Raw genomic sequence first — 14,737 nt, 5'->3', positions numbered from 1 at the left:
CAGACTTGTAAAAATAGCTAAATGAATGCCACTCAAAATGGCCTGTCTCTCCACTAACCAGAGAAAAAATCCTAAATTAAGAAAGATTAATCTGACCATTAAAGCTAAACAAGATTAATGCCACTTATGTGACTGACTGCGACTAAAAAATATGATGGAATGCGTGTAGGCAAAAACTTTTGAAAAGACACCATGATCCAACAGTAAGTTCTCTGTGCTCTGAAGCACTTCGTACAAGATGTGAGCTGACTAATACTTGTGTTTTTAAAAAGTAGTTTTAAACTATCTACAATTTGTTAAGAGCTTTTTGTCAAGTTTTTCTGATACTTCATCTAGAAGAGAAATGTCAGAGGGAAGTATCAGAGCATGGCAATGAAACAGGAGACAAATGAGGACATTATAGCAGGAAATATACTAATCTTAAGAGTGACACAAAGGTGCCCTGTGATTGAAATATTGCACTTTTCTTTTTTCTGCTACTCCTGAAGCCTCTGAGAAATCCTGCAGCAGTATCCATGAGATCAAGCTGGGAGCAGACTCTCAGCTCCCAACCCAATGGAGAATTTCCACAGCAGTGGAGTCACCCTGTCTAGTATCTAGACTGCATCTAGCAAAGGTCACTAGGAAGAGATTAAAAACTCTGCTTATTCCCACAAAACACACTCAGCTGTGCCTCTGATATTCAAGATCAGGGGATATATGAGGTTTAAATAGTACAGGTAAGCACAAGTTTCTGTCAGAAGGACACCCAGGTGAGAAGGTCCTCCTACACTCTGGCTGGGTCTTCCATTTAGTCAAGTGAGGGACTAACTACAACACAGCACATACACAGAAACCTTTGCCTGAAAGAAACCCTTAAGTCTGGGCCAAATTCCAATGCTGGGGACATTATCAGAGCTCCAAAACAGTAAGCTTCATTTGATTTCATCCTTTATTCTGCATGTGCACGTTGTGCAAGTGTGAGCATGGTTAGGTTTGTCAAGATGTCATAGGGAAGAGATGATGGATTCCCAGCAAGTGACAGGTTGTTCTGTAGATACCTCTCATACCTGACCTCACAGTCTTGCCTTTTGTCTTGCAGCACTGAGCATTGCATCACCATTTGACAGCATCTACCTTGGCTTACACAATTACAACTGCGCACTCGCGTGCATTGCGATTGGGGGCATGTTCTATGCCCTGACCTGGCAGACTCATGTGCTGTCGCTTGCCTGTGGTACGTATCATTTACAAAAAGTGAAGACAAAAACTTTTGCAGCTTGGCAGTCTATGAGTAGTACAGGTTTAGAGCCAACCACCACTCTGCTGCAAAGACAGGCTGAGAGAATTGGGGTTGTTCAGCTTGGAGAAGAGAAGACTCCAGAGGGACCTTACAGCAGCCTTCTAGGACCTGAAGGGGCTACAGGAAAGCTGGGGAGGGACTTTTTACCAGGGCATAGAGTGAGAGGATGAGGAGGAATGGTTTTAAACTGAAAGGGGTAGATTCAGACAAGACATTAGGAAGAAATCCTTCCCTGTGAGATGGTGAGACCCTGGCCCAGGTTGCCCAGAGAAGCTGTGGGTGCCCCCTCCCTGGCAGTGCCCAAGACCAGGTTGGACGGGGCCTGAGGCAGCCTGGGCTGGTGGAGGTGTCCCTGCTCCTGGGGGTTGGACTGGGGGTCTTTAAGGCCCCTTCCCACCCAAATTGTCCTACAATTCTGTCATCAATGTTCAGCTTGAATGTCCAAGCTTCAAGTGCAGAGAGAAGGGCCTTTCAGCCCTTATAACACAAAAACCACTAGGAAGGGTGGAAGTACTGTTTGTGAAAGGAGCACAAGCTATGCCCTGAGCAGAAGTTTAACAAATTAGCAACTCAACAGATTCATAGAAGCGGCTTTTTCATAACAATATGTATTATAAAGGAAGTGTGTCGTAAGAAGAGAGCTTTTGCACAAGGTCAGTTTAAAATGCATCTGCCCAAAGACCCCATCTCCAACCACAGCCAAAACCAGGCTCTATGAGAAGAGTTAAAGACAGCACAGCATATATAAAATTCCCCTGAAGAGTTACCCAGCCTTCAACCATTTGCATTTCAGTAGTTTTCTGTCCTGACCACAGGTTCTGGATTGCTCAATAGCTTTCCCTTCCTTGACTTTATCCTTTGGGTGCCACATCTCCTGCTTTGCCACTTCTGACATCCTGGGACCAGGAGGCCACTACTGACAGAGCAGACCCTGGTGGGGAATTTCTGTAATCCCCCACTGCACACAGGTCAAGTTGTGCCAGAGAAACACCCAGATCACCTATTCTTGATGTTCTTCCCTCACCAGTCATCTCTACAGAGCAGATAGGACCAAATCTAGTCCATACAGCCAGATGTAGCACTAGTGCATTTTAACTAATTGTTGAATTCTAACATTAATCTTCACGTTTTGTAGCTAGGAGAACATTTTACTGTGCATTTGGATAATATTACTATCTCTGATAATTTCTTTGGAGCAATGCACAGTATTTCCCTCATCTTGAGCTGTCTTTGGTCTTCTTTTCTCAGCATTATTTTGTGCCTATTCTGGAGCAGCTCTTGCTAATGCCCTATCTGTGGTAAGTTTGGGGGAGGTGGTTAATAGGATTTTTTTGTTTGTTTTAACTGTATTTTGATTTGTTATTATACAACGTCCAGGAAATGCCTTTAAACTCTCCATGTCAGTTTTGACACCATTGAAACGGGAATGCTGCACCCAATCGCAGGTCCTGCACAGATTCTCTGTCAGTTGAATCATGCCCTTGCAGACTCCAGAACTGATAATAAGATTTCAAAGACCTTCGGAGCAGGTTATCCACAGCGGGACTGTGCATGCATATGTGAATTCCAACAACTGTGTACGATGTGAGATGCAACACTTAGTTGCAGGCAATATTTTTTTAACAATTTCCAATGGTCTATTTATTTTCCTTACTTCTTCTGAGATCTTTATCTCATTTAAGTTTGATCTGGATATAAGAAATAGAATTACAGGGGAGACTGTCCTTTTAAATACAAAATCATCATACCTGTACAGATCAAGAAAGAGGTGAAGGCAGAAATGCCAAGCTTTGTTTCTTCTTTAAGATCTGAGAGGTTAAAGCAAAAACATATTTTAATAAAATTGATTCAGTAAGTTAAAAGAAAAACAAAAATAGAACTAACAGCTTCCTACATTAAATTAATTCATCTGGAATCCACTCAATATTGTGTAGGTCCCTGCAAACGGATTGTTTTCTTAAGCACCGCTGCTTTTGGGGTGCACCAGAAAAAAAGAACATTTACTTTTCCTCCTCTGGATCTGAAATGGGGATGGTGTATGGGGGGATTCAGGAAGGCATGTGCTGTGCCACAGCACCAGGCAGAAGTGGGCAAAGGGAACATGCAAAAAGAGGTACGAAAAAGCACCTGTTTGTCTGTCCTTTCCCCTTCAAGCTTGGGCTGCCGCTCTGCACCTGGTCTTTTTGCTTCTCCGCGCTTCTCTTTCTGCTGATAAACTCAGACAACCCAGCCATCTACAAAATCCCCCTGAGCAAAGTCACCTACCCAGAAGCCAACCGGCTCTACTACCTGAGAATGAAGAGAAGAGCATCAGAGATCAGGAGAGAAGAGCAGAAACAAATGGAGCAGAAACCCTCCGGTGACTCAAAGATAAACACAGGAGGCACCCCCCTGTGCACCCCCAAAAACCGCCATGCTTACTGATTTCAAATACCCACTGCTGCACAATTTTGGGGCAGTTTCACAGATGTTAGCCAAGGACATCATAGCCACCAACACCACCTTTGGCAGCTGGAGATTCAACATCCTACACTTCAGAGGAAACAATTTGCCCTTGAATTAAGCTTTTGAAAAAGCACTCAGGTAACGTAATAACAGCTGCCTTATCAATCCACATGCTGTTAACTTGAATGTCACCTCTTATCCATAATAATTGTAAGAATAGGTGTAAGAACATGAATGCTGACAAGAGGCTGTATTTAATTTCAGATATGCAATTTAACAAAATAAATATGCTGAGAAGGACTTGGTATCTAATAATAATAAATAATGTAAGAACTACGTCAAGAGCTGCCCTTCAAATTAAGAACATGTGTATTTGAAAGTGGAATAAACAGAGTGATCTCTTCCTTTCTGTGTCCCATCAATGTCTGACTCTCTTAATCTCTTCAGCATACACGGGTAAATATTCTTACAGATTGCATACTATTTTTGGTGCCATCTCCTGACTCTTCGTTAAGCACCAAGGCAATGAAGGTATGAATACATATGCTTTAATCAGACTAGAAAAGTGACTAGCTAGCAGTGATCAAACATTTTTCTTTTCCTTGTGCAATTTTCTGTCTTACAAATAGAAGGTGTCTCTCCTGCCAGTATTCTCCTGAGTGGTTGGTTTCTAACTGGCATAAAGTGCAAGGAGGACGCTGCCACTTTATGTCTTCTCCAGGTCCTTATAACAGGGAGTTCCCCTAAAGAGGACTTTTCTTGGCAATCTTTTCCAAAATGTCTGCAAAACAAGGCTTCCTTGTTCTAAAGTAATTTCACATGATCAGTTTAAAATCACAGTCCAAAAGAACTTGGAGATTTAAAATACAAAGAGACTGTGCAACCACAGACATTCAGATCAGACGCTGTCCTTTCTGCCTCATGACGTGGGACTGTCTTGCACATCCATTTCTGGGTCTTTGAGCAGGTGGGAGCCCAGCTCTCACCCAGTACCTGGACCTTTTTAAAAAGGTGAGCCTAGGTGCTGCTCATCTTTGTAGTGCAGAGCCACAAAGATGCTGGAGAGAGTGGACCATCTCTCTTATGAAGAGCAGCTGAGGGAGCTGGGGCTCTTGAGCTTGGAGCAGAGGAGACTGAGGGGTGCCCTCATTCCTGGGTCTCCATTTGGAAAGGGTGAGTGTCAGGAGGAAGGAGCCAGGCTCTGCTCTGGGATGGCCAATGCCAGGACAAGAGGCAATGGTCCCAAGCTGGAGCACAGGAGGTTCAAGCTGAAGATGAGGCCAAAGTTTGTGAGTGTGAGGGTTCTGGAGCATGGCCCAGGCTGCCCAGAGAGGTTGTGGAGTGTCCTTGTGTGGAGACACCCAAAGCCCTGGCCGTGTTCCTGTGTGACTGCTCTGGTGATCCTGCTGTGGCAGGGGTTGCACTGGGGGACCTTTCGAGGTCCCTTCCCACTCCTCATATTCTGTGATTCATGGGACCATTTGTGCCTTTATAAGCAAAAGACCAGCAGCACCAGCACCTCCCAACTCCACTAGACATCCCTAGGAAGGAGCATCCAAGATTGAAGTCAGCCTGGCAGACAAAAATATGGTGCCATATAACTACGTTAAGATGCTTTTTGAAACAGGTCAGGCCATTCCAGGGACTATAGTAAAATTTAGGTCCTATTTCCTCTCCCTGATGATAGATTTGAGATGCTACCTGGCATGACATCCTCATACATGCAGATAAGTCCAAATTTCAGTAGCCAAGATAAACCTGTTATTGAAAATTTAGGGATCCAGAAAGTATTGTACCCATTATAACTTGGTCCACCCTCAGACTTGAGCACCTGTGTCCCATTTTAGACCTGAGGATGACCTCTGAACCTTACAAATGCCCTCCAGGGAAGAACCAAGGGAATGAGATGACGTGTCCGCCTGCCACAAGTCTTCTTGGAGATTAATAAAAGACCCAGAATCTCCCTGACATGCTAGCCATGAGACTTTTGTTGGCCCAGGGCAAGCTAAGAGGGATGGCCATAAGCACAGCTCAATACCTGACCTACCTCTGTGAGAGGGAAGAAGATCCGACAGATGCACAACTGCAGCAAGCAATGGAGAAACAGAGGCAGAACAACACATGAGGTGATACAAAGCTGCCCAGATACCTTCCCTCTATAGCAGTCACTGAAATATAAAGCATATCTAAGCTAGCAGGACCCCTTTATCTGCTCTGTACTGTTTAATTTAGCTCATACACAATCCAGCATTAGAGATAGATTTGAACAGTAGCAACACAAAGTCTCAAAAATACTATAATAGAATTTCTTTAAATAACGCTAGAACCATATTTTTTTTAAAAAACCCAACTCAGCTGTGGTTAGTCATGCCAAGCATATTATTTGTTTTCTTAAAAATAAGTCCAAGCACAATATGGCTATTGGAGAGAATTTGTCATGTAAGAGCCATTGCAGACATTAATTCCTCAGCCACAAGCAAATCCATCCTGAAATCAATTAGTAAAGCAATTTCTAGAGCTGAAGCCATCCATAAAAAATAGTGTATAAACAGCTTTATTAAGTCTCTAGCTAATCAAAAGATTTGAGAAACTATAGCCAGTGCTAATAATTCTTGAAAACAACCAAGACAAATCAAGTGTCGCCTGGAAGGGAGCAGTAGACAATAAAAGCACTAACTGAAGTTATCCATGGTAGCCCCAGTAATCTGCTGTCTATTGAGTTCTATATAAAAATTTCATTAAGAGAAAGAAAATGTGCAGTTTTCAATGGGACTTGTAATTTTTAGCCAGTGCCCAGAGATCTAACCTAAAACTAATGTGCCCATAAGAAAACAAAAAAGCTTAAAAAACAAAAGCCTCTTCTACAGCTAGGGTGGTCACTCCACCCAGCCCACCTCCACAGAAAATGAAGTAAATATTCTTGTACAATTCAATGCCTGGCCTAGCAGTTGCACATGTATACATATATATATGGGAGCAGGCTAAGCAGCATGAAGGAATTGCAGGAGACTGTCCCAGTGAAGAGAGAAGGACATCTAGTCTCTTGTAACTGGAGTCCAATGTAAAAACACTACACATACAATGTGGTTCTAAAACAATTTCTTACTTTATTGCTCAAAATATAATTTTTCCTACTCTTCTATTTGCTCCTTACCCCCTAAATAAAACCAAAACCAACCAACCTTGCCCTTTGAGAGGACGTTCCCAGCTCCTCTCATACAGACATAGGTGCTTCTGTGGGTAAGATCAGTCCCAGGGGCTCCTATAGAAAAAGCTGAGGCAAGTGCTTTAGATGTCCTGGCTTGTGTACTGCTGATTCCAGAATGACTTACCTGTTAATTACTTTTCATGAATTCAGAGCAAAGCTGCTCTGAGTGAATGTGGAGGGAAAGGATTCTCCTTCTCAGTGGACATCAGTCATAGCAGAGGTCAGAGCCACACTGCCATCCTCACTGGAGCATCCAAGTTGCTGGAACGTGGTGTTTACCACCCAATTCCTTCATCTGATGACCTTTTTTGAGACCAAACAACCCCCTCACGTACTACTGGGGTTCAGAGCAGACAGAAACTGCAGGACAAAGGGAGGTCTCTATGGGAGATGGGGACACCTCAGCCCACAGAGGACAGATCCTCGTCCCAGCTCCCAGGCAGCCAGCCAGCACCCTGGCAGCCACCAGCAAATATCACGAAGGGATTTATGCTCCAGCAGGTTACTCCAGCAACACAGGGCCTCACCGCTAGCTGAAAGACCCAAAACTTTACAGCACTGCCAAACAAGATAAGATCCTAACATTTCCAGATGCTGAAAAGCTGCTCTGTGCTTCGTCCATGCCAGATATCTCTGCTCTGCGATGACAGACATATTCCCCAATACTCATTTTTTTTGTAGACCGCATTGGCCAGGGTTACAGAAATGCCACCTCTTTGAGGGTGAGATCTGTTTGCCAAACACTGCCCTCTCATTCCCCCTTTCAACAGAAGGGTCTGCTTTGATTTGGAAGGTGGAAGGAGTTCAAACAGGAAACAAACTCTAGATTGTAGCTGATTTTAATGTTCTCAGGGGGTCTTTAACAAACTCCTGCAGCTGTTGCCACAGCTGGAATTCACACATCCCAGTGGCGGGATGAGAAGACCAGGGATAGCTCTGTGGGAAGCAAAGGTTTCTTCCACCAAATTTCCCTGGGAATCAGTTTGGGGGCCTCTGACTACAGCTCAGCAGCTCCTGAGTGCAATTATCCTGGTGCATTTGGTAGCTTAAGCTGTCATGGAGCTGCCTCCTCACATTTGATGATCTGGGGTCTTTTTTTCCCCTCACTCCGGGGTACCCCAGCCTGTACCTGACCTGCTTTTCTGCATGTCCCTCGTTTCAGCTGAGTGCTGACAGCTCTGCTGCTCTGTCATCCACAAATCTCTGCTCTGCAAAACCACTTAGCCAGAAACCAGGCAGCGACTTCCTGGCTGTGGAGGAAACCAGAAAGTCAAAGATGATGACAAACTATCAGCCAACGATGGTTTCTTACTGTAGCTGAGGGAGTTTATTTCACTTGTGTAAATTAAATCCTGTTTAGGACATTTTCTGTTTCCAGAAATTGAGTTATCCAGCAGCATGACGCTCTTTTTTCTTTTGTCTACTAGAAAATGTGGGTCTTTCCAGCAAATGGATTCATGTCTGCTTGTGTGTGTGTGGATAAAATGTTGCTCTGTAGTACTGCTTACAAAACCCCAGGAGCATCTGCGGTCCTTGTAAGTCTACCAGTGTAACTGATTATCAATATTCATTAGTTCCTGCTGGTTCAGTTCTGGATGCTACCAGTCCTCTTTCTCTTGATCAGAGCTGCCACCCATGCTATGTACATCACCTCCCACTTCTATTACTAACTACTTGGCCAGAAAACAGTAAACACTGGGATTTATACACTGAAAGAGTCTCTTGTTGGAACTATTACAGTATCCTGCTCTTTGCTAAGGCCCAACTCATTGATCTCCTGCAAAGTATGGGTTTGTGAGAATGGATTATTTCCTTGAAAGCAGACTTGTGGCCCCACCAGCAGGGTAAAGGGAGTGAAGCTCTACCAAGCTGAGATTACATGCAGGGAAATTAAGTGAACTGATTCTGAAATTGTAAAAGTGGATGAAGCAGCATAAAAACACCTTGCCTTATGTCATAAAAATGAGGCAAATTTGGTCATTTCCATGGAGATCCTTTAGTCTTGAGGTAGGTCTGGAAAATAAACCTCTTTGGATTTGGGCTTTTGCCTGGAGCCAGGAGAACAAGAGAGGGGTTTGAAGACAGAATTCAGAGGTTTTTGAGTTGCAATATCCTCTCTGGTCCTGAAACACAGCAACACAGTTAAACACACAGGAAGTCTCGACTGTGCCAGGGAACTGCTGTTTAGGAGCTCTCTAAAAATCGGCATCTGAATATTTGCTCTCTCTGGTTTCCACAACCGCACATGTGGCTGTGCCAAACACAGACCACGAGAGGGAGACGGACACCGGCGCCGGACACGTCTCCTCTGCAGCCATCCCAACAGCAGCTAGCTAGAGGAAATGCCATACATGTTTCACACAGAGGAATGTCAAATAGCAGCTTTCTCTACAGAATCTTTACGGGACAAAATGAAGAGGTAGAAACTACCTATACCAGCTTGGCTTTTGGTTCACCCTGTATAAATTCAAAACTGCTTCCTTCATAAAAGCAATATGATGAAAAGCAACATGGGCACAGGCACAGGCTTGCAGTTTTAGGCTCCTCAGTATAGAAGAAATAAGGACATACCTAGCAAGACCAGTAGAGGGACAGAAAGATGATTAGAGGATTAGAGCACCTGTCATACAAGGTGATGTTGAGAGAGCTGGAACTGTGCAGCCTGGAAAAGTGAAGGCTCAGGGGTATCTTATCAATGTGTACAAATATCTGATGGGGAGAGTCAGGATGTCAGAGCCAGACTTTCCTCAGTGGTGCCCAGTGACAGGAGCTCAGCTCCTGGGATTGATATCCCCACAATAAGGGATGACAAGGAGTCCGTGAACATTGTCTACACTCCACACATCCACAGCCCAACGTGGCAAAGCCAGATCAAGACTTGAGATCTAGCAACCTGCAGAGCTCCAAACATGGATTTACTTCAGCTTAAAGCGCCTGTTGGAGTTCAAGAGTCGATGCAGCTCCCTATGCAGACCTCATCCCTGCAGTGCAGCCTGAGCCGAGCAGCACAGCCAAAACCAGCGGTATAAAGTCAATCTGCTACCAGGTGGTTTTCAATGCACCTCTTGAAGGCCACTCGGCCAAGAGAGAGGGATGGAGATAGAGTGTGTGAAGCTGGATCAGGGCCATAAGAGACTTTTCTGGCAAAGCAGAGGCACTGTTCCCTGCTAACGCAGCCAGACAGCTCCTGCTTGGGGAGCTAACACAGCCAGGGATCACTCAGGCATTTCTCTGTGGCAGCTCAGGTACTAAATCTGGTTGAGATCCAGCCACCAACCACTCTTCTGACCATGTCAACCATTGGGCTTGGTCCAAAGGGAGTTCTCAGAGCCACCTTCCCACAGCACATAGCAGGCAGAAGAAATACATCACGCAGCTTCACCGGCAGAGAGCTGATGACTTAAGCTATGGATTCAGCTCTCCTAAATGATGCAGGACTTAGGTGCAAGACACCAGCCCCAGTTGCCTTGTCCTAAGCACCAAGTGATGTTTACATGTGCCTAAAATTAAGAGGCAACTCACTCATCACCTGTGTTACCTGTGTGCTCAGTTTGTACATCTGGTATGGTTACCCAGAGCTCACCCAGAGCTAGTGGCCCACTCCGAGGAAGTGGTACAGCTACATAACAGGCACATGGCACATCTTCATTCTTTTGACATGGAATGGCTTCTGCTGTTTCAGTCTCTCCACCTTGAATCCCAAAGTCCAGAAAGACAGGAGTAGATACCTACACCCCTGAGTGCTCAGCACTGGAGGTCAGCGGTGGGCACATAACTTGGTGGAGAACGTCACTCCTCTGCCTCTAGCTCAGAGCAGGGTGCTGCCAGCGACCTCATTCCCACATAGGCATCAGCAGACTGTGATCCTGTTACTCATTAACCAGCTCTTTCATAAGCTAAACAAAGCATCGCTCCCAGACATCCATCACAGACCTGCAATCCAGTGGCATTTTTGTGAATTCCCTCCAAGAACTTCTTTAAAGCACCAGAGTTAGATGGGGTGGTCCTGGATCTGGTTCCCTGGAGGCAGAAGGTGGCTGCTGAGTCTGCAAAGTCACCACATCACCCTGCTGCCTCCCGACAGCAAATCCTAAATTGGATATTAGGAAAAATTTCTTCATTGAAAGGATTATGAGGCACTGGAAGGGGCTGCCCAGGGAAGTGGTGGAGTCATCATCCCTAGAAGGATTTAAAAGATGGGTAGATGAGGTGCTTAGAGACATGGTTTCGTGGTGGACAGGTTATGGTTGGTCTCAATGATCTTAAAAGATCTTTTCCAACCAAATTATTCTAAGACATTGAGGCTGGTGCCTGTTTGATGAAAGGAAGCCTTGTTCGTGCAGCAATGTGAAGCTGACAACTGCTATCACAAACCCTACTCTTAGAGGGAGAAAAAAATATCCAATCTGTAATTAAAGACATCTCCATCAACAGAGGCACCCCAGGAACAAACACAGTGCAAATAACTTCACCACAGCTCACATAGATGCTGGGACTATGTTTCCACCAGGCTGGAGGAAGCAAAGCCCCAAAGCTGGATGGGTTCTGGTTCAGCAACAAACCGTTCACTCTGGCAGTCAGGTGAAGCTGCAGAATTGCTTCTCTAAACCATCACTCTAATAGGCCCTAAAGTAAATCAAATTGTGGCTTAAATTAGCCTAACAGGTTCCATAAGTTCTCTGGCTTTTTCTCCGCCCCTTCTCCTGTAATTCACTCTCTCAAGACTTCCCACTCCAGCCTCTTCTCTGCCTTTCACAGCAATTTCACAGCCTTATAAACCTCTCCAAATATGCCACACTTCTGATATTCCAGATTCCTCCAGCAAGTCAGAGAGGACATAAAGAAATACCCCTTGAATTTCTAAAAAAACTGATAAAAAGCAATTAAGCAACAGAAGGTCACCAGGTCCTTTGCTCCAATGTGTTAACAGAATAGTGCCTCCAAAACCTACCCAGAAACGGGAAAACTCCACACACTGCAGAATGTAACACACTGCAACACATGCTCCCAGCTCAGTGTGTGTAGAAGGAAGGATGCTGAGCTGTTTTGGATAAGGAGGATAACATTGGTGAGGTCAAGCTCAGGTATACCAAGACATGGAAGACTTGAACCCATTTAAGTGGTGGAGGAGGAGAAAGGACAGAGTTAAAGGAGAATTAAAACAAAACAGAACAAAAAAAAAAACCCAACCCCAAACAAAAAAAAGCAGCAGGGACGAGGACATTTGGAGAGGCTGTTGGCAAGAGACCAAAGACAGAGCGAGAGGAAAGGTGGAGAATTCAAGGGTGAACCTTCTTGATTTTTGCTTGGAGCTCAACAAGTGGGAGGAGGAACAGACTAATTGGTAATGTCAGGACAGATGCCTTGCTCGCCTATATAAGCTGGTGGGGCATTTTCTTTTTCCCCACTCCCTTAGCCCTGCTTTCCTTCTGTCCCAGTCAGCAAAGCCACAGCTGCCCCTGCACCCATCGGAGAGGTAAGAGCACTTTTTTCATTCCTTTTCATGCACAGCAGTAAATGTGCACCCTGTTACCGACTTACCTGGATCTTTCTTCTCCCCCAAAACACCTAACAAGCAGCATTTGTACACTCCTGAGAGCAGTGAAGGCTCAAGAGGAGCACAGAGGTTGGGGAATGTCACAGGAATTTTGATTACTGAGAATTTTCTAGCAGGGTGAAGATTTATTTGTACTGCTTAACCCAGTTGGATGAACTTTTGAGAGAGAAAAAATAAAAACAAAAATCAAATTGGAACTCTTTAACATCTCCTTTTACCGGCTTTCTATTCTGCAAAACAGAAAATGCCCAGATAGCAATAATATGCAGTTAATGTGATATTATCTCTGGATTTCTCTGTCTCCAAGAGACAGATCTCCAAAGCTTGAATTGCTAATAGGCTTAATGAATATTTGAATCTGAGGGATAAGATTTCTTTTGAACTACTGCTTTGAAATGTATCTTCTATGGGAAACCCTGAACTTCTTTTTTTTTCAGTGAAGGTCAAGTGCATTATAAACTGTCTGTTTTGGGATGTGTCCTTGTGCATGCATGTGTTCCTATACATAACATAATGCTGTACTTACTCAGCTTTACTAAACCCGTAGTGACACTACGCAGGCTATGCTGGAGCTGCTGAGGATCTGGCCCTTTCCTCCTATTGTGCTTGGATGCAGGAATTCCTCTAAAAACAAACTGTGGCACAGCGCTGGCTGCCTGCACAGCAATAATTCGGAGAATGCGAGATACAATGACTGTCATTGTGCAGTAGTAGTTTCTTGGGCAAACAAATACCACCCGTAATTTAAAGCCTCTCGATTCACAGTTAAGATGAATTTGGTCAGGGAGAGAGGAAAATTCCAGAAAGAAGATAAAGTATTAGATAATTTTGCTGCATTTTCAGAGCTAAAAGCCTGACATCTAGCAACACAGGCAGCAGCTTGGTAATAATTATTACCTGTGAATATTAAAACAATTAACCAAATGAAAGCTGCCGTTCCTTTCCCAGCTGCAAGCACAGCACCACTCCTACCATGCAGAACACACAATGCATGTGTGACCGGGCTTGTCTCCATCAGAAATTGATTTAGGGAGACACGGAGTTGTGTAATATCAGTACTTTGCCACAGGATATTTATTAACTCTGAAAAGATGATTTTAAAAAAACAATAGATAAGCTTCTTGGCCCTGTTATTATTTCATTTTCATGCAAGAGAAACATCTTTGTTTTTTCTTTTCTATTCACACAGGTTCCATTTCATAGCTGGTACAAAAATATTTAGATACTCTTAGCTGCAAAACTTTCCTTCTTGCTTATAGAACTAATGGGACTAATAGAAATAAAGAATTATATTTGTTTAAAACCTGCCCTCCTGCAGAAGCCAAGCAGTCTATTCCAGAACTTGCACAATTATTTCCATTTCACTCCTTCATGCATCAAGAAAAAAAACTCCATTTTGGCTAAAAAACACACATTAACTTCAACAGCAGGTCTTCAAAGGACTCGTGTAGAGTGGCCTTCGTGTAATCCCCATCAGAACACGCACACTTCAGATTGAATTAAAATCCAGACGTCATTGTCTCAAAATTCCCTGAGTATCTCCATTATTCTGGGATGAGACACTGTTGGTCTTCCATCCTTTCTTGAATAGCTGCTATTACTTACTCCCTACAATAAGGTAATCCCTTAGCAGATCATTAATCACAGCATATGACAGCTGCTGCTTCTGACAATATAAAAAATTATTAAAAACAGCCCAAAAATCTATACTGATGCCAGTTTCCAAGTAGTTCACTACTTTTTTTTACTTCCTTTGGACAGCTTAGTAGAAGTGGTGCAAATCCTCCATGCTTTGTGCTTCTGGACAGATGGGACAAGCCCCATGGCTGTGTTAATGGCCAAACCACCACATACAAGAGGCAGCCCTCACGCAGCACCTGGGATATGATTTGGGGTGGCAGTGAAGTCAATGGCACTGGATCTGGGTCTTTACAATATAATGATGACCCCACCTGAAACCAAGGGCCCTCATAAACTCATAGCCCACCCACTACATACCATGTGTTTCGTACGGTTGTCTTTCTCCTTTAGCATATATAAACTGATAGGAAAGACGAACCAAAGCTCTAGAGGGATAGGGACATAATGAACATGAGTTTGGCCAGAAGGTACCCATGATCATGCCCTAATCATTGTGGTTTTGAATATTCTGGAAGAACAGGTATGCAGGGCAATGGCACAACCTTCATCAGGGGTGAAGTTCAAGGCAGGTTGGTGAAAGTGACTCACTTGGTCTTTTTGCCCT

General features: G+C 44.1%; 1 protein-coding gene across 1 annotated transcript in view; it reads left to right on the top strand.

The window, feature by feature from the left end:
* The window catches only part of SLC14A2 (solute carrier family 14 (urea transporter), member 2), a gene marked incomplete at its 3' end in the record, with an annotated part of 33,701 nt that overhangs the window by 7,886 nt on the left and 11,078 nt on the right, over window positions 1–14,737 (top strand). The window contains exons 6-8 of the mRNA XM_010191805.1: window positions 1,082–1,216; window positions 2,531–2,580; window positions 3,437–3,692. Coding sequence (XP_010190107.1) covers window positions 1,082–1,216; window positions 2,531–2,580; window positions 3,437–3,692 — 441 coding nt within the window. The remainder of the gene's footprint in view (window positions 1–1,081; window positions 1,217–2,530; window positions 2,581–3,436; window positions 3,693–14,737) is intronic.

The sequence above is a fragment of the Mesitornis unicolor genome, unplaced genomic scaffold (genome assembly GCF_000695765.1).
Source record: "Mesitornis unicolor isolate BGI_N332 unplaced genomic scaffold, ASM69576v1 scaffold7909, whole genome shotgun sequence".
Classification (NCBI taxonomy): domain Eukaryota; kingdom Metazoa; phylum Chordata; class Aves; order Mesitornithiformes; family Mesitornithidae; genus Mesitornis; species Mesitornis unicolor.
The sequence above is the reverse complement of the archived record's forward strand: the minus strand, read 5'-3'. Positions and strand labels throughout refer to the sequence as shown.